Source organism: Urocampus carinirostris, chromosome 15 (assembly GCF_059441175.1).
Source record: "Urocampus carinirostris isolate Australia breed hairy pipefish chromosome 15, RoL_Ucar_1.0, whole genome shotgun sequence".
Classification (NCBI taxonomy): domain Eukaryota; kingdom Metazoa; phylum Chordata; class Actinopteri; order Syngnathiformes; family Syngnathidae; genus Urocampus; species Urocampus carinirostris.
Window position 1 is genome coordinate 3095885 of NC_142363.1, and position 19866 is coordinate 3115750.

Here is a 19866-nt window from a genome sequence, read left to right on the forward strand (position 1 = left end):
TCTCGGGTACCGCAATTAAAAATAGTGTGATAATGAGAAAATCTAATGCACGTTACACAAGGATAAATACAGTAATCTTGCCTGTACAAACTACACTGATTTTAATTAAAATGCACAACCGAAAAATGCCCCATTCACTGGGAAATCCCACAATACCCCTCTCCCCAACTCAAAATATTTTCTCCACGGATCCATACAGTTCGCGTTGGTCACCCTTTTTGGCTACAAAACGGTGAATTGTTCCTACCGGTGAACGATTTTCATGCCTGTGAGAAGTAAAGATTAACTTTACCCCCTATTTTAAATTATTTTGTACAACTCTATTGAGTAGCTGCACTCCCTGTTGTGTTCGGAGATTTAATTTGTTAATTGAGTTGACAAGGCGTAAAAAGCACAAGATACATTCTTTCACTTTTAGAATATTTATTTGGCAAGCACCAATATTGTGTCCAACATAAACATAAAAGACAGTCAATGACAATTTTCTTATACAGCATGAGTTTACACAGAATCAGTACACATTCTTCACATCCTAACCAAACATGAGGAGAAAATACAGTACTTAGACTGAGCGCTTTAGTTGGTTACATGAAAATTGCACATGGCTGATAAAAAATAAATAGTCAGCCCCTCTCTCAAATATTATATTTGCGACACCAGCCCCAAATAGAACCAGTGTTTTCTGAAATCCATTACGAAGTTGAGAACTGTTCCAAATAGTGCACTATACAACAGGCCAACTCCATATGACTTAAATAAAATCTGCTGTATAGCACAATCATCTTTTTGCTAAAACAATCCCAGTTTTGCGTTCATTGATTTGAAACTGAGAAAATACACACTCAAAACAATGAATAAATGAAACTAAATGACTACATATATAAATGTTTTGAATGCAAATATATCAGGGTTTTAATATAAAACCAAAGTGCTATTAGTGTCTGACATTTGTTTTATTAATTAGAAGCGCTCCATTAAAAAGTTACAAAATGATAAAACTTGGAAGATTCTGCACAGGTCTTGTGATATCATCTCTGCCTCTAATACTGCTGCTGGTCCTCAATCTGGTTCACTCGGTCTGAAAGTTCATTGAGTGGATTAACAGTTAAGAAAGAACGAACGAGAGCTGCTTTGGAGATACACAACAAAACTCGAGTCCCATTTACGATAAAAAAAAAAGGATATGTTTTCTGGTCATCTCTTGAATAGTCGACTGCACTTTCCTCTGAAACAGGATCTGGGCTTCACACTTGCAGGAGTCTTGCGTGAGTTCCCCTCTCATTTCCTCTGAAACAATTTAAAACATTTGAGCAGTTAAACCTTTATATTAATGTTAATAGAGACACAGATGACACAACCCAGTCTTTTTTTAAGCCCCTGCAGATAAAATTCAGGTGACAAATCAGGAATAATCAGAAATAGTCATTTTGATTGATTCGGTAAGCCACATTCACGTCCATCCGGTTAGGAACTCCAAATTTGTAAGAAATCAGCAGAAAAAACATTTTCAAATATTTAACTGAACCAAGCTTCCTTCAAAAAGTCACACGAAAAAAAGAGTTTTCACTCATTTATGGACGAATATCCATAAATGACTCTTAGCGATGTGTGCTTGACGTTGGGACATTGCAGTCGTGGCCACAGACAACTGCTCACTTCTTCTTAACTGCAGAATGTAAAAAGACAAACACTGTTCAAAGTGTTCACAATATTGCCGCTGATGTAACTTTTTGGATTAGACAATATAGTAATGCTATAACGCGGTTCACCTTTCACGGTCTCGCTATGTCATAAATCATCCATTGTCTTCTGATTGGCTAAACAGTTCGTAAGAGCGTAGGTATTGTTAAAAAAAATTATTATTATTATTTTTTTTAAATCTCTACAGGTACAGTTTAGTGGACTTTTATTTGTTAAACAAATGCTTAGGCTTGTAAAAAGGCTTTGCTCTTTGCTTACAATGTATAATACCATATTTAATTGTATGATACTTGTACTTAAAAAAATAAAGGTGTCTACCTCACAGATTTCGAATATCACGGGTTCCTTTTTAGACTGTAACCCCTGAGATAAACAAGGGTTAACTGCACATTGGATAACAACTAAAAGATGCTAAAGCTCCCAACATTTGAAAAGTTCCTGTTTGATGCTGTAAATGCACCAAATATTAGAGAAGGGGTGTCATGCATACATCCTGCAGGCCAGATCAAGCTTGACAATGGATCCGGCCTATGAGATAATGCTGGGAGCAGCACAAGAAAAACATGAGCTGAGATTTTCCAGGTTCCTTGAGTTTGCTTGAGTTTAATAAACCATAGTGAAAATAAATACAACTGTTGTTTTGCTATTTTTTTTTACAAATGCAGTTAATGAACACTAAAGACATTGAATGGACACAACCAGTGCCTTTTTAGGAGGAGAAAAGTCTCTGAAACATCTAATCTTTCAAACATCATTTTATATACTTGTTGATTTGGATCAATGTAATAAACCTGTATTTTTTAACCAGTATACGTACCAAGCCATGCAACTGTCCCGTGTGCTGCAGGAAATTACACACGTTCATTTTTTTTCTAGTGATGAACTAAGTCACTGTAAAGATACAAGATCACAATTTTTTTAATATCCTAATTTACTGTTTTCATTTGGGGGAACAAACCGCAACCCCAAAAAACGCCTTGAGAGGAATGGGCGCCCCTGGCCTGGACTTGCCCAAGACACACCACAGAAAGTGGTGCCCCGACAACCCAGGTGATCAAGGGAACCGTGACCCGTGATGTGACTGTGACTGTGACAAGTTATTAAATGTTAGTGGAGGAAAAAAATGTTCTGAATTAAAAAAAACATCAATAAACGTTTTATAAACAAATATTACATCAGAATCATACTAATTTTTAAATGTGACCTTCATAAAGATTCCAAGCCCTACAGGTCAGGCTCACTTTTTATGTCATTAATTTTTTTGACGATGAGGCCAAAGAGCTGAAAAGGAGTTTGACACCCCTGTCTTAGAGTATCAGACAGTCAAATTCAGATATATCCAGTAACAAATGTGTGTTTTCTTTCATCTACGCAAGAATTTTACTCCAGTGTTTATGTTGATTTTCAGCAATAAACATCCCTACTACATTTATAAGCCTTTGAGGTATATCCAAATGTAAATGTGAGACAAATAAAAAGTGAATATTTGTCTATTGGTAATGGTTGAAAATTCGCCATTACTCAGATGTGTAGAGGGCACTTAACTGCATGGTTTTTTTTTGTTTTTGTTTTTTTAAATGCCTTGGTTAAGATACATTCACAATAAATAACTGCATTCATCCATTTTAGTTCTTGCCTAAGGAACGGTCTGCCAGAGAACAGCAGATCTGCAGTGACAATTACATTTCCAAAGAGGAGGCTCAAGACCCACTTCTTTAGTATGGCTTTTAAATGGTCTTAGTTAGTTTGATTATTTTCACTGTAATGTATATTACTTTCTTTTTCCACTTCTTTACATTTTATTTTTTTCTTAATTTCAGGTTTTCCTCGGATGTGGTTAGCCCACTAGAAATCTGCTGACATCCCTATCTGTATAGATGAGCCTACCTCAGGTCCCTTTCACATGGCTAGTCTGTGCCTTGCCATCATTTTATTTATCTAATTATTTTTTTCTACTATTACTAACTTTGTTTTTATTTTATTTTTACCCTTGTATGTGTCTTCACATTTGCCGTTCCTGGTTGTTGGGTGGCGAACCGTGAATGTGGTTGTACACTAAATGTTTGTACACAGCACCTTGAGTTTAGTTAATTGCCTGAAAGGGGCTTTACAAATGCATTTTGATTTTTGATTAAGAAAGGAAACATTCTCACGTGAGCACGATCTTCGATCTGCATTGAGGATATATCCAGCACGGCACTTGCAAATGTACGAATCTCCACTGTTGACACAAGTATGCTGGCAGTTGTGTCCGAGAGCGCATGCGTCCGGACCTGGAACGAGACCCGCAAACATTTTAGGATCCCAAGTGCCCGGTTGTGGAAAGCAAATGTATGACAATGTTCAGTTTCTTACGAGAACACGTTCTTCTGTCTGAATTCAAAATATATCCTGCATGACACTTGCAAATGTAGGAATCCCCGCTGTTGACGCAAATATGCTGGCAGTTGTGTCCAAGAGCGCACGCATCTGGACCTGAAACAAGACGTACCAAAAATGACCTAATTTAGGTTGTTATTGTCAGGACCAGAATGGAGACAGGACCCACTTGCGTGCATTTCTCTTAGTTTTATTGGGAAGAAGAAAAGGATAGTACACACGATCCGTAGATCGCTGGTCGCGGGGAAGCAGGTTGCTTAAACGCGGAAGTGGTATTTCCGTGACGAGCGATGGCGCAGTCGAGAGCGGAAAAAACAGATCAGTAGCCGGGGCGGGGGAGCAAAATCGTAGTTGAGATTAGAAAAGGGGTCGGAGCCGGGAAACAGACGGGAATCATAACAGGAGAGAGTCGGGGTTAAAAAGCTTGCCTAGTGTAAGCTGACGTTCGCAGACGGACTGACAACAGGTGAAGGGAAGACGGGGGTATAAAAGGTGACAGGTAGCCAATCAGCGTCCGAAGCTACTATTGGACGAGCGCAAAGGAGAATTCATGGGATGCCAGTTCCTTATTAGTTGTTTGCTGTTTTGACTATTGCATCATTGTTGCTATCGGCATTCATGTTTCCTTTCTCTGATTCACACACCATTCAGGGCTGATATGTTTTTGTAACCTTCAAGATTTAATTAAAAAAGAGGGGGTTGGGAGGGTAGTTTTAAGAGGGTATGGATGTTTTTTTATGTGTGAGCACTTCTCCCAGTCTTCTGTCAAAATCCATCCATCAGGGGTACTGGAGCCCATCCCAGCTATCTTCAGGCAGTAGGCAGGGGGTACCCTGAACTGGTTGCTAGACAGTCGCTGGGCACATGGAGACAGGCAACTCATTCGCTAATTCACACCTAGGGACAATTCGGACCGACCAATTAACCTGACAGAAATGAAATGTGGGTGGAAACCGGTGTATCCAGAGGAAACCCGCGCAAGCACGGGGAGAACATGCGAACTCTGCACAGGAAGGCTGGTAGCTAGATTTGATCCCATGACTTCAGAACTGTGCCAGGTAGGCGCTAACCACTCAGCTGCCATGCCGCCTCCTTCAAAATCCATTGATGTATTTTCGCCTTAATTTAAGAGTCTACTAAAGTTTAAACTTTATAAACTTTTACTGTAGAATTTCATCTGAGTGTGACAGTGTCAATATTCTTACGTGAACACGTTCTCCGATCTGCATTCAAAATGTAACCCGCGTGACACTTGCAGATGTAAGAATCTCCACTGTTTACGCAAGTATGCTGGCAGTTGTGTCCAAGAGCGCAAGCATCTGGACCTAAAAAAAAGAGACGTGGTAGGTTCTGAAGGAACTCAAGCACCAAGTGAAGGAAATCAAATAAGTGACAGTCTCGAGTTTCCTACGTGAGCATGTTCTCTTGTCCGCATTCAAAACGTAACCCGCGTGACACTTGCAAATGTACGAATCTCCGCTGTTGACGCAAGTATGCTGGCAGTTGTGTCCGAGAGCGCACGCGTCTGGACCTGAAAAGATCAAACTTGTCAGAAACTCTAACGCTCCTCTTGAGATAAGTTTGAGTTTGTTCAGTTTCTTACGTGAACATGTTTTCTGATCCGGGTTCAGTATGTATCCCGCGTGACATCTGCAGTAGTAAGAGTTTCCGTTGTTGACACAAATGTGCTGGCAGTCGTTACCTCGGGCACATGGTTCTACACCTGCATCATAGAGGAGTATGATTAGTTTAGAAAAATGGAGGGAATAAAATGCTTACCACTGTGAACGATTTAATCCATGCTTTCCAACCAATATCAGCAGGAGATGAAAGTTGCATTTTCAAGCTTTTTTTTATACGGATAAAAGCAGTGTCAGCTAAAAAATTCAGAAAATTACAACTGAGAGAGAGCAAAATTGACATGCATATGAATGGAAAAAAATCTCCATTAGATAATATTTTTACTCCTTTAAAGTTTTGTGCCCCTTCACAAGGTTTCTTATTTTTCTCTTGTTGAGGTTTTGAGTTTTTCGTTGCCCACATGTCTATCAGATCAGGGGATGGTGTAATTGTGGCATGTGCAGTCTTTTGAGACATTCTGTGATTAATGGCTGAACAAAAAAATGTGACTTGATTCGACTATTTAATATTTTTTCTCATTTAACAATATTATAACAATTAATCAAAAAATATATAGCAAAATAAGTAAAATAATACTCAAAATTAAAAAATGATCAGATGCGAAAATAGCTGTATTTATATTTTATTTTTTAATGTATTTCATTATTCATTATTTATTTAATGAAATAGGAGAATAAAAAGCAAATGGCAGTAATTGTGTTCATTTTAAAATAATTAGCATTTTTTTTAACATATATTTTAAGATTTTATTTTGAAAGAAATAAGAAAAATAAAGAGATTAATGCAAAAACAATGTTTTGTTTTAGACATTTTTCTCATTTTAAAAGTAATTATAAGATTCATTTTTAAAACATAATTAAAAAGATAATGGCAGATCATTTGGACCATTCTTAAAAAATCTTATCTTTCTTAATTTACATATTATTTTGAAGAAGTCTTTTGACGGATTGTTTTACAAATTATGGTTCTTTTTTTTAAAAAAACTGTAAACAAAGTGAGCAACATTTTTAAGATGTGAAAGAAGAAAGTTCAACTTGTTAAGTTAATCATTTGTATTTCTTAGTTTACCACGGGTTTGTAACTGGAAATTTCAATGTACATCCAACGTATTAAAAAAACTTAAACAGCACTTTATAATAAAAAAATACCACAAATCATCACCAAGAATAATATGCAAATCGAAACCTGACTCAATTACTGGGACAGTGTAATTTGTATTTTTTCTTCCTTTCAAAAAAAAAAAACATTCAACCAAAGTTGGACAAAGATTCAAAAGACTTCCACCTCTGCTCTAAGTGTACGAGGGCAGTGCTTTAACTTTTACATTTGTTTCAGCAAAAGATAGGTGTCAATAAAGTTTGATGACGACTTGCAGCAGTTTTCTGACAGGATACATTCTCAATTGTAGACACACTTGAAAGTCAAAAGCAAATAGTTCTTACGTGAGCATGTTCTTTTGTCTCCATTCAGTGTATATCCAGCATGACATTTGCAGATGTAAGAGTCACCCATGTCGATACAAATGTGCTGGCATTCGTGTCCTGAAGCACACGGATCTGAACCTAGACAGATATGTCAACCAGATTTCCAAATATTTTTAATGTTATGTGGCCATTAGTCAGGTCAAGCGTAGTTTTAATAACTGCTTACTTAAAAGCCGCTGGAACAATACTAGAGAAGAGCGACATGTTAACAATAAGTCTGTTTGGCTGTACAGATGCCTCAGACTTACGGACATTCGACGTACATTCCCTTACGGAGTCCGACAGATACGGGATGCCGAAAAGTATCCGGACATTGCTGTAACTTAAATTATGCATTTGTGTGCACCTTTTTCCGAGTAGGGGTTTTTAAGGGTTATTGTTCTATCTTCGTTATTCATTATCCATTATCCGTTATCGGTCAGTTCATAATACGCTACAGAGCCTAGGAGCCGGGACACTTACTCTCAGCCAAAAGGCCAAGCTAAGGTCCTAGCCCTAAAGCCTTACTGCGATCATTGCGATTGTAGAGGACGGTACTGTAGTAAACAGCATCCAAAACGAAGAAGAAATCGGGCTTCTACTTCCTGTTTCGTGTGTAATCATATCAACGCGTATTGTATCGTTAGCGCGTTAAGAGCTTTGACGTTTTTATTGTTCAATATCTTGTGCATCCATTCAATATGGTTGGTGTAGAGTGTAATGAAGAGGCGATCCGTTTCTTTTGAAACAAAAGTGGAATGAGAAAGTTTGATGCGGTTGAGAAAATGGTTGGATCACTCATTTTTGTCCACACTCTACCACAGAGAAGGACCTCTGGAAGCGCAAGTCCCAAAAGTAAGTAAAACTTCACTTCGTTTATATTTATAGAGCATATTATTTTATTAAATGTTTTTAGTACAATACGGGTTACTTATACAAGCCTTAGATACAAAATATTGCACTGAAGCAACTTACGAACAAATTCTATTTACGAACGATCGTTCGGAACCCAACTCGTTTGTAGGTGGGGAAGCGTCTGTTCTTACCAACTCAGTAAGATAATAAAGGGGGGAGGTAAATCACCCATACGTTTCCATCCCTGGCATATCATACAACTTCCAAATATTTGACATATTTACACGATCGTTGTTACACATCTCTTCCTGAAAGAATCTTTTATTAAAGAAGACCAAAAAGTCATGAACTGAATGGGTAGAGCTATCTGAGGTAACTTGCTGTTGGGCAAGAGCCGCTACCTTGTCAAATAAGTAGTTGGGGTTATTTTTATATCCAGCAGCAACCTTAGCCAAATAAGATGCAGAGGCAAGAGCACCTTTATAATTTAGCAAGCTGTCACATCACGTCTGACAGAAAACCTCAAGCTTAGGGGTGCCACAGAATCAAGGACACTGACCACAGCAGAATGAAATCATTTGCAAGAGAGCCAATAGGCAAAAGATCCAGCCAATAGGACAATGTTGAGGGGTAGATATTGTGGCTGTTAAACCCCTATTTTTTGTCAACAAAATAACATTTAGAGAGCACCTCAAACGTAACTAAGTAATGATCGGCAATAGCGGTTATATACAGTAACACCACCACATTTGAGACTGCCATGCCTTGGGTAAGGACCAAGCCCAGAATGTTTCCACCTTTAGGAGTTGGTACATGAATTAAATAAACAAAATTAACACTAGAAGTCAAAGGAATTTTCTCACCCCTCCAGAATAGCCAGCAGACAGCCAAAAGGCGGTGTTATTTAAAACTAAGGACCCAACGGCTCATCTTGTCACCATTGTTCCGTAAATGCATCAAGGTGGGGTTGTTCAAATGGAATGTGGTGGGTTGGGTGTTGATAAATGTATAAAAAGCTTGTGAACTGGACCAATGGTGTAACTAATCGAGCTAGTTGGCAAAAATACAACAAATTTACTACAAATTTACAACCAAACTAAGTATTAAATTTAGTGCTTCAAATCAGGGACCTATTATCCTGGTTTTCTTCTGAAAAGAAAAAAGTACCATAGAAATACTACAAAAATACTCCTACAGTAATAGTATGATACAGAAATACTATTACAGAAATACTACCAAAAAAAATCACCTACAGTAATGGTAAAAAATATGGAATAGTTCTTATAAAGATACTAGAATGTAAATATTTCTACGGAATTACTACAAAAATAGCACTACAGTAATAGTATACTACAAAATTTCTGCTACAGAAATATTACAACAGAAATACTACTAAAGTACTACAGGTATACTACAACAAAGGTCCTATGGAAATACGACAAACTAAATTACAGTAATACTTTAAAAATACTATAGAAATACTACTAAAATCTGACTGTGTTAACGGTAAAACATTTTACACCGCAGCTGCACTTACCAGAAATTTGGGTCATATAAAACATAGGTACATACGTGAACATGTTTTTTGGTCTGCGTTGAGGACGTAGCCGATTGCGCATTTGCAGACATAAGAGTCACCACTGTTGACACAAATATGTTGGCAATCGTGCCCAAGGGAACACGCGTCCACACCTGAAGATATTGAATCAGATTTTAAGTCTTGGAAAATACAAGCTATGATAAAGCAAAGACATTTACAGATTAAGATTCTTACGTGAACATGTCCTCTTGTCTGCGTTCAATGCATAGCCAGCCCAACACTGACAACTGTAAGAGTTTCTGTCATTGACACAGACCTGCTGGCAATTATGCCCGCGGGCGCATGCGTCCAATCCTGAAAGGAAAAGTCTGATTGGCTTAAATCTAGTGGATGGATTACTCATTTCTGATTAGTATTTGTTTTGAATAGCACACCTGCGAGTGAAGATTGGTTTGGCATGCAAAATGGTGACGTTGGATTAGTTTTTTTGGGGGGGTTAGGTTCCTCAATGAAAACGATTGTGGTTAGTTAGTATCAAATGTTACACAGGCAATTTGACATACCCCAACATTCGTGCAAAACCCATGCAAACCCTGCAAGCAAATACAGCTACAGCAAAGGAAGCTGAATGACTTGCATGAGCAACCAATTTTGAATGCTGCTACTCTTGGGAATGACAATCGGTGAGACTTTTGATGTCAGAAATGTCACTATTTCACCATTTGTAAGTAGCACACAAATTGGTTCATATTTACTTCAAAAAGCATATAAAATGTAAATGGATGGTTTAATTTTTTTTACATAAAAATGAACAACACAATCCACGTGTTGCAGAGAATGACTTCCATTACATTGTTGGAGTAACACTGAAAAAAGGCAGGTAACAAAAATGAGAAATTCTTGTTCTCATTCTTATTCTGTTGGCAGATCATTTTGTTCATCCTAGTATTATTTTAGTATATTCTTAATTATTATTTTCTAATGTAATATATGGTTCCTATTTTAACTGGAACTTATCTATTGTGAACACACCTCCGCACTGTCGAAGTTCCTGTTACGATAATATAAAAATATAGAAATATAAATTGAAATCTTGATTATCAAAATAATGAGCAAGACCATATGCCAACAGAACGCAATATGTAGTTAGCAAAATGGTTACTTTTCTTATTTCACCAGCTAGAATGATTTGCTCCACCAACCAGTTAAAGAATATTGCGGAAAAATTATAGTAAATTAGTAAAAAAATAATATAATATTTAAAATTTTTTGGGGGTGTGTTGTTTTATAATATTACACATTATGTATTGTTTTTTTGTTATTATTTTACTACTTTTTTGATTCCTGTTTTTTGTAACTGAAGTGATGGAGCAAATTATTCTATTTGGATCATACATTTTATATATTAATGACCTTAAACATTCAGATACAACAACCAATTGCCTCCAAACTCAAAATAATGGTATTTAAGCTTGGTAATTTCATATTTATTCAAAATATATATTTCCTGTCTAACACTAACTCCAAGGATTTTAGTGGAAGATAACCTGTGATATTTTATGAAAGATTACTTTTTGAATAAGACCTTGAGTAAACACAGATTTGGCCTAGCAGGATTAGCCATCAAGGTTGATTAAAAATGCGGCAGCCCAAGTTTAATTCATACACGGCTTAGCACGTTAAGGTACATGAGCCGGGCAAAGGGCATGTAGGGAAATCTGCAGCTCAGTTTTGCCAAGGGCAGCGTACCATGTGAAAACTAATAGGCAGCATCATATTCAATTTTGACCACTTTAAAGTTCAAGGAATTGCCAGATCAACCAATGATCCAAGCTTCGTCTTTATCCTGGTTAGTAGTAACAGTGCCATTGTACATAAGCAATGCCTTTTGCATTTAAGTACAATAGCGCATGTGTCAGTTAGTGAATGTTTTTTGGGAGATCAATCCAAATAGCACACGCTAAAAACAGTGAGGTAAATAGATAACCCAATTTGGGTCAAGGGTGGACTGATTTTTACTTGGCTTAATTCGACTCAACTTTTTGGGTTGTTTTGAGAAAAGAAACACACGGGTGTTGTTTAGTTTTTTTTTCTTTTAAGTAATAAGCAAAAAATAACATTTTTAGTTGTTTTCCATAACTCCCCCCAAATTGGTTTGTTTTGTTAAAGGGACAGTGTGTATTATTTGACCACTAGATGGCACTGATTGCTGCAGTGCTACTGAAAACTAGAGCTAAAAAGCGCACAAAAAAATACATACTAAAGAGAATCAAAGTGTTCAAAACTCACCATTTAACATCTCGTTTTTTGGGGGGTTTTTTGCCCAGCCTTTTTTTTAGTTTTTTGGGCACCTGTAGCAGGCATATGGTGGATAATTAGGTGGACATTGAGTCATTTTGGACAAAACAACACAGATAGTTGGAACAAATTGATCCAAGTAATAAATCAGCCTATTTTCTTTACCCTGTTTTGGGTTATATTTGACCTGGTTGATTATTACATTGCAAAGAAGTGACCTTTTTGAATGGACAAAGAAGATTGTTGACCCAAAAATGGGGGGGTTGAATGTAGAATATGGCGCTGCCCATTAATAATCACAGATTTGATTTAGAGAGATGAATTTACATACCGTGTTTTCTCCTATCGTCATTTTCATTTTTTATCCCATTTTGGTCCCTTCTGCCAGTTTGAGCTATCTCCACATCACCTAACGGCACATTCACACTCTTTACGTCAGTGGTCAGCAACCTTTTATGTGCCACGGACAGGTTTAATGTCTGACAATATTTTCGTGGCCTGGTCCAGTAATCACATTATTAATAATGAAGATAACAATAATAAAAAAAAGCCTAAATCCACGGTGTTATCCCTAGACCAAAGAGATCTAGATGACATGGGAAAGGGCGTTAGATTTTAATCTCATCTTCACTCTATTTTTCTACTCACGGTACCTTGTTGTCTCAACTTTTTTGCTTTGAAGGCGCACATGACTTGTCAATTGTTGTACAATGTTGTTCTGGCTGAACTTACTCCCATAATGTGTCATTACGGCGTGACGTTGCACAATGTTGTGACGTTGCACAATGTAACGTTGCGAATATTTCTTTTTAATGCCACCTTTTAAGAGAAGACACAAATGTATAATCAACTAAGACTGCGTAGTGACAAATTACTTGAGTGTCTTTGGAAAGACATTTGTATGTTTCCGTATGTACCTGTCAACTTGTACGGTTTTGCTGTACAAAGTACGTTTTTATGCATTTCAAGTACGACGTACAAGGAAATCTGTACGGAAAAACACAAATTTGTCAATGATGGGTACCATCCGATATACACCGACTATCACGAAACGGCAAATCAATCAAGTCAAAGGAGTTCGCCGCGGAAGCGTTGATCTCGGTATCGTTTTTTTTTTTTTTTTGCAAACAAAGCGAGCGGTTTGATGCTACTGTGCGCATGCGTCTGCCGCCTGGGGATTTCCCATCATGCATCATTCAGAGGAAAAAAATGGTGTACGATTATTTTGTACGGGAAAATACGTCAGTTTGTTTGGGCATGGAGCCGTGGAGGTTGACAGGTATATATTTGGAATCAGGGCCATGTTAGAAATGAAAAGTTTAAATTTGTGCTATAAGCCTGCAGTCCAGTTTTTGATTTCTCTCAAACATATCTGCTTTATGGCACATCAATTGCTTTACAGTGCAACATTCTAATAGAGCAGGGGTGGCGAACACGTGGCTCTAGAGCCTCATGTGACTCTTGGCCAATAACAATGTGGCTCTTTGCCTCATCATATTCTCTATATACTGTGGCTCTTTGCCTTGTTTCATGTTTAGGTTTTTTTTCCGTGCGTATTGAGGGTGGACACTTTCCTTGAAATCAACACAAGAACAATACTTGTTGTGTTGTAAGGAGAGTTGTGTGTTATGGGAAATAATGTTTTTAATTGTGTGTGTTGGCAGGTCAGCGTGGTGTGGCCCTTTGACTCTCACAGTTAAAAATTTCGGCTCTTTGTGTCAATCTTGTTCGCCACCCCTATAATAGAGCATGATTGGAATGAGTACAGCCAAAATTATATTGTACAATGACCAATTACATGCGCGTTAAAGATAAAGTTAAGACTATGATACCGTGAGTAAAAAATAAGTATTGATGAGATAAATCGTGATGCCTTTTGCTAACGGTGCTCCCACTGCAACGATCTAATTTCAATTCCTGTTGCATCCAATGTTGAGCAAATGCGGTCTGCGGTATTTTTCAACTGATCAATCATTGCTAAAATATGATAATTTACCACTGAAAAAACTAACAAACCTTAACGGATATCTTTAGGATCAAAAAAATATTTTATACACAAATAAGTATGGTGTAAGCCAGACATGTCAAATATAGGCTTGTGACCCAGATTCAGGAATTTCTGACTGTGTCAAAGAAGAATTTAGTCTGTAGGTCATTTCTTTAAAAAGCGATGATGTTTTTAAATAAATGCAAAACAAAAGATCTCTCCTCTAGAGGGCAGTGTGGAGTTTATATAGCGTGGTGAATTGGTTCAGGTGTAAAACTGCAACTACTTAACTGTTAAAATAAACCAGGTTACACTTTCAATGCCAAACATTTTTTACCTGTTGTCTGTGAATAAATTTGTTGTGTTTAGAAAATATAATAATAATAATAATAATAATAATAATAATTTCCTTTGTATTGTCATTCTTTGCAACAATGTACACAGAACGAAATGTCGATACACCTGACCCGTTGTAGCGAGTCGATGCAGCCGCAGCCTTGTCATCAATGATTATGATATGTATGGTAGGTTACTAACGTAGGCTGGACGATAAAGCATTCTACTGAAAATTTTAGAGTTGACTTCCTTTTACTGATCCTCCCCGCCTCAAAACAGAATGTCTAGATCCAGCCCAAGAACCAAACTGGTGTAAGCAAAAAGCAAGGGCAACTTTTTTTTCCCTGCTGTGCAGCCTATTACCAAACGCCACACAGCCCGGTACCGGTCCGCGGCTCAATGGTTGCGGACCACTGCTTGAGATTATCCTCACCACATAAGGTTTCCCTAAACTTGGCAGTCAGCTTCTCTATGACACCGTACGTCTCTACGTAAAAGACGTGGTCCTCGAGAGGTTGGCTGGCCATGAGCCGGAGGGACATCAGATCTGCTCTGTCCACACCCACTGCATAGATTTCGATGCCAGAAGCCCGGGCCGCCGCCGATACCTCTTCAACCTGATCCTGGGGTCTTCCGTCAGTCACTATAATGGCAACTTTGGCAATGTTCATGGAGCTGGGTCGGGCTCCCGCCTCCGGGATGAAAGCTTTGTCCATAGCGGCCTTGATGGCAACGCCTGTCATGGTGCCGGAGGCCAAAGGCTCCACGCGGGCTAGCGCCTGCTTCATGGTTTGCTTGTCGAAATATGTATTAAGATAAAACTCGATCTTGACCGAGCTGGCGTAATTGACAAGGCCTACTCGGGTGGCCTCCGAGCCGATCTCCAGGGTGTCCACCATGTCGATCAAGAACTCTTTGGCTTTTTCGAATTCGGCAGGACGCACGCTGCGTGAGCTGTCCACAATAAAAACTAAATCAATTGGACGATTCTTGCAGTTCGATGAAGATGTTACTGGGGGGAGATAGGAAAAGGGTATTTGTTAGGGATCAATAGCAACACAAAATATTAATAGTCATCATATTAAGAAATAATACTCAATATTGTTGTTATTATTATTATTATTTGATAAGTTAATTCTGTTTTTAATATTGGACACTTGCAAATGAGATTGCATAGGATGCGAAGTTGACTTTTATTCCTCACTGTTGTCGTGTTTTTGGCATTATGCACTGTTTACATCATTGTCACTTGAAGACAAATAATACTTAATCAGGTAATATTTTCATAGAAAAATGGCACTACAGAATCTTTTTCCTTTTTTGTTGTTGTTTTATGCATGGTAGAGGTAAGATCTGAAACCGGAACTAAATTGTGTAGTGTAAACTAAAACAGGTTCAAGGAAGAACACAAACTTTGGAGAAAGCACGATTTTGGCTCCCATCTTCTTTCCCAGACATTTTTTAGTTTTTTTAGTTACCGTTAGCAGCTAGATGGCTGACCATTAGCTCATGTTATTTAAAATAAGTGCACATTTCTCGAGCAAGGAGTATTTTTTTTAAATGCACGTTTATATCAGAGTTTGTGTATTTTGGATTCTCTTTTAAAATCAATATTGTTCTTTTTAATCAATTATTTTTTTCCTACCACTAGGAGACGATAAAAGATAGAACTGTACGTTTGAATTTTCACATTGTGGTGTGGGCGTAAAATGATCACCCTGCAGGCCTCAAGTGGCCCCCAGGCCATATGTTATAGACCCCTGCCATTGACTGTCTAACCACTGGGGTCTCACAAAACTATAGGAGACAATCCTCACTATGATAACGTATTCACTAAAAATAGCACAGTAAACTAATTGTGTGGTATCAATACGAAATAATTGGTAAAACGGAAAAAAGCCCTTTTTCTCGATCAATTATTGTCAGTTATGCCATTTTCAAATCTTAGGAAATAAAAGGTTTTTACAATATTTTAGTTTGGGGGGTGAATCACAACCAAAAACACACACAGAATATTTTTGTTATTTTTATTGTTGTTGATGAGTTTATCTATTTCAAATATTTGACACCTGCAAAGGAGATTGCATAGAATTCCAGTTATTTATTTTGACTTATATACCTCACTGTTGTTTGTTATTTTGACTATTATGCACTCTTTACATCATTGTCACTATAGGCCAATAATGTTGCTAATCTTTGATTTCCAAACACTTCAGGCTTGATTTGCTTTGTAACCCAGGACATTTAAAATAATAATAATAAAGGGCTCAGGGGAGTGCTTTTAGAACAGATTTGGAATTTGGCATTTTGAGTGATTCTTGTTTTCTATTCTCCTTGCAAGTTCGATGTTAATTGATGTTTTCTCTCCTTATTTTGAGTGTCTTCTATGCTATCAAACAACCTAAAGATTCTGCTTATCAACAAGTGATGAAAAAGAAAATCAAAGCAAATTATTCTGTTGGTCAACAATATTGAATAATACCAGCGCTAAAACTTTATTCCACTTACCTCAGCCTTATGTTTTATTCTGATTCAAAAATACATCACTGTCTAGATACCTCAAATGGTAAATGATGGTGCAAATTCGAAATATTAACCTTAATTAATCATAAAAGCTTCCTGTTCAATGAAAGATACGAGGTTTTAAGAACATCTGCTATGGTTCATTACCTGGGAGAAGAGAATTGGGATGCTGAAGGAACAGCTAAGAAGCATGGTTTTTGCTTTGTAGTGCTGCTTTATGTTGCAGCTGTGAAAGAGGCTGCTGGTAAGAGGGCTGATAGTGAGTAAACCTAGAGCTAGTGCCACGGGCTTTTAAAAGGACAGGGAAAAAGGAAGGAGCATTAAAGCCAGCAGAAAACAACAGTGATGTGAACTCTTTCATGACTGTATAAATATATAGATTTATAATATTATATACAGTGCAGTCCATCACAGAGACGCTATTCAAAGGGACAGCGTGTATTATTTAGTGCCTACTAGTGGTAAAAAAACAGTAAAAAAATAATGGTTTAAATAACAAGCAAAAATACATGAACTATGTGCATTTTAATCATATTTGTAGGTTAAGAAATTTACATTTTATTACATAATGATTTCATAACATGATTCTCAAATACAGGTAGCTGACATAATCATCCGATATCTTGCTGCTTGCAAAAAAAAAAGGCTGGGCAAACAATGTGTGGAGTAAGCTGGTGTAGTTTGGCAACTGTGAGTCTCAAGTTTGTATTCTTCGTGTGCTATTAGGTACTCGATTTTTGGTTGCATGACACAACAAAGTTACAATTAGTGGTCAAATTATACACACTGTTCCTTTACGTCATGGTTCCTTGTTACCCATGCATTCAATGATTCCTTTATCAAGGAACTATTAAAATAAACAGTGATATCTCTGGTACATTGAGTTTTAAATGTGCAATTCATCTTCTATCAAAATTGTAAGTGACCTTTGTATTACATCCTATGCAAATGCATTATTTTAGACCAGGGGTTTCCAAACATTATATCAAAGGACCACATAAAAAAAATAAAAAAGATTAAAAAAAAATCAAAGGTAGAAAGTACCATATTTGTTGTATGATGTTTGTTTTTCAAGCACCCGAAAATCAGTTAATTATACGTGGTAACATCTTTCAATGTGTATATATTACTGAAAATATTACTGTGAGGGCTTACTCTCACTACTTCGTAGTTTGTACTTTTTGGCCTCAGTGCATAGCAGGTTGAAAAATATTTTGCTATCCATTCCCCCCTTATCGCATTTTGCTGCGAGCATGGACGGGAATAGCTCACTTTTGTCTGGCCATGCAGCTCTTTGTAGCTGTACTTTTCTCCCGAATTGTACTGCACTCGTGCGGCTGCAATCCTGTACCCTCAATTTTATACTGCTGAGACCGGGGCAGGCAGAATGCACTTTTGTCGGGAGGTGTGCCGTTCTGGCCCGCCCAAATTGAAATGCATGTTTGTCTCCCGTGAACTATTGCTGAGACCAGGGCTCAGCCCAGTTTGCGCTGCTGTGGCCAACTTACAACTAACTACAATGTTAACAGAGGTGCTAAAAGTAAGATGAAAGTAGGTAGGCGCAGTGGGAAAATACGTACAGGGGTTCTTTAACACATACTTAATAGAGAAAATTATATCATCATATTTTAAGGAAACCTCAAACAGCGCACTCCACCTTTAAATAAAAAGAGTTTGGCTGAGAAGGGAGAACAGGTAGTTGGGGAAAGAGGGGTCCTATGGGTAGCTGCAAGGGGGCATGACAGGGAGACGTCCCTGCCGTTGCTCCACCACCATGCGATGTCCCAGGTTCAATGGAGCAAAAAATTAATGAAGGTTGTCTCCTGGCTAATGACCCTGCAGTTACCCCTCTCATCTGGCATCAATCGGAGCTGCGTCAAGTGGAAACACGATGCAGGTAGTTCTTACCTGTGCTTTCATCTTGCCTCTTCCAGATTTTTTTTAATACTCTGTATATGGATTGTATCTACAGATATAGAAAATAAAGTGTGCGGTAAAAATGACCCTTTTTTTTTTTAAGTCAAAAGATTGTCATGTGTGCATTTTTGTACAGGTAACAAAATGATAGATGATGGACCACAAATGGCCTCCTGGTTAAAGTTTGAAAACCACTGGTTTGACAAAATCAATGATAAAAAATGATGTGAGAAAATAAATGTTGTCAATTTGCATGCAATGGATAGAGTGGTTTGTAAAGAATTCAAAAGAAAACGTAGAGTAAAGGTTGCAAGCGAAATTAATGTTAAAATATAAGGCAACATGCAATTTAAAAAAACCTACTTGCTGAAATGAGGTTCCGACGTCCCTGTCCCAAGTAATTTCGTGGATCTTGCTGCGGCAAACTCAGAATGCTGCGATTTGCCTTCCGAACTTCTCGGGAAATTGTGGGACTTTTTGCTTCATCTGCGACTTGTTTGGTTGATTTGACATCTTCCAAACTGGCTTGACCTTTCGGAGCTGTCTGCAGAGATGATGACTTTGGGGGGGATGGACTGCCCAAGCGAGTTTGCCGCTGATGTGGCTCAATCTGCGATCCGAGACATCCCAAGACAAGGATGCTCGCGAGGCAGGCCAGCCTCCAAAAGAATGAACCCATGATGCCTCCTTTTGCACTGCTTTGCCTTCTGTCTAAAGCACATTGTTGCCTTTTTATTTGATTTGGATTCTTGGGCGTGGACAACCTGAGCCCAATCCACGAGGAGGAGGAGTAAGGGCGGGTAGCTTCTGTAGCACTGACTGTTTGGTAAGGCACAGGTCAGATTTACACATACATGAACTTACACCCTATTCATCATTTGATTGGTAGAGTAAACAATCAGTATATGAAATGTAGCATAGAAAAACGTTTTATTTTCTTATCTTAATTTATAAATTAAGTCTATGCACTGCACTATTCGAATGAAACCATCAATAGAAAGGTAATCCACTGTTGTGAAAAATAAAGTCCATGCAACTAGAAAAAAAATACTTGATGGCTTGACTTGTTTTGCGCTTGCTGATAATTTTGCTAATTCAATTATTTGGGGCTGAGGTGTGCTCCAAATTGGATTCCTTGGTCTAACTATCGCCAACTGCCATGTGCTTAAAGAATTATGTGCCTCACTCGGCATCTGCAGATGCTATTGTAATGTGTTACATACTAC

The 19866-nt window shown here is 37.8% G+C and overlaps 1 protein-coding gene across 4 annotated transcripts; it reads right to left on the reverse strand.

Moving 5' to 3' along the window:
* Positions 1-418: 418 nt before the first annotated feature.
* Positions 419-19334, reverse strand: LOC148351339 (uncharacterized). Of its 4 annotated transcripts, XM_088354284.1 has the most exons (14): positions 19004-19334; positions 14634-15212; positions 12209-12286; positions 9814-9933; positions 9612-9731; positions 7164-7283; positions 5684-5803; positions 5492-5611; positions 5286-5405; positions 4057-4176; positions 3855-3974; positions 2519-2542; positions 1186-1287; positions 419-1093 (listed from the first exon to the last, which is right to left on the reverse strand). In XM_088354284.1, the coding sequence occupies exons 1-14, from the start codon at positions 19317-19319 to the stop codon at positions 1041-1043; spliced, it is 2112 nt and encodes a 703-aa protein (XP_088210410.1). In that variant the 5' UTR covers positions 19320-19334; the 3' UTR covers positions 419-1040. The 4 variants fall into 4 exon arrangements, 3 of the variants coding, with proteins under 3 accessions (XP_088210410.1, XP_088210411.1, XP_088210412.1); XM_088354285.1 differs by lacking the exon at positions 2519-2542; XR_015852860.1 differs by lacking the exon at positions 419-1093 and having other exon boundaries at positions 1239-1287; positions 2519-2592.
* Positions 19335-19866: the final 532 nt, after the last annotated feature.

What these genes read in the sequence shown, in the direction of transcription:
- LOC148351339 (XM_088354284.1), bottom strand. Translation starts at nt 19,319, where the DNA reads ATGGGTTCATTCTTTTGGAGGCTGGCCTGCCTCGCGAGCATCCTTGTC. An exon ending in GTTTAGGGAAACCTTATGTG is followed by an intron (nt 12,287 to 14,633) that starts GTGAGGATAATC and finishes ATGTGCCGTTAG; the next exon opens with GTGATGTGGAGATAGCTCAA. An exon ending in AGACCAAAAAACATGTTCAC is followed by an intron (nt 7,284 to 9,611) that starts GTATGTACCTAT and finishes ATATCTGTCTAG; the next exon opens with GTTCAGATCCGTGTGCTTCA.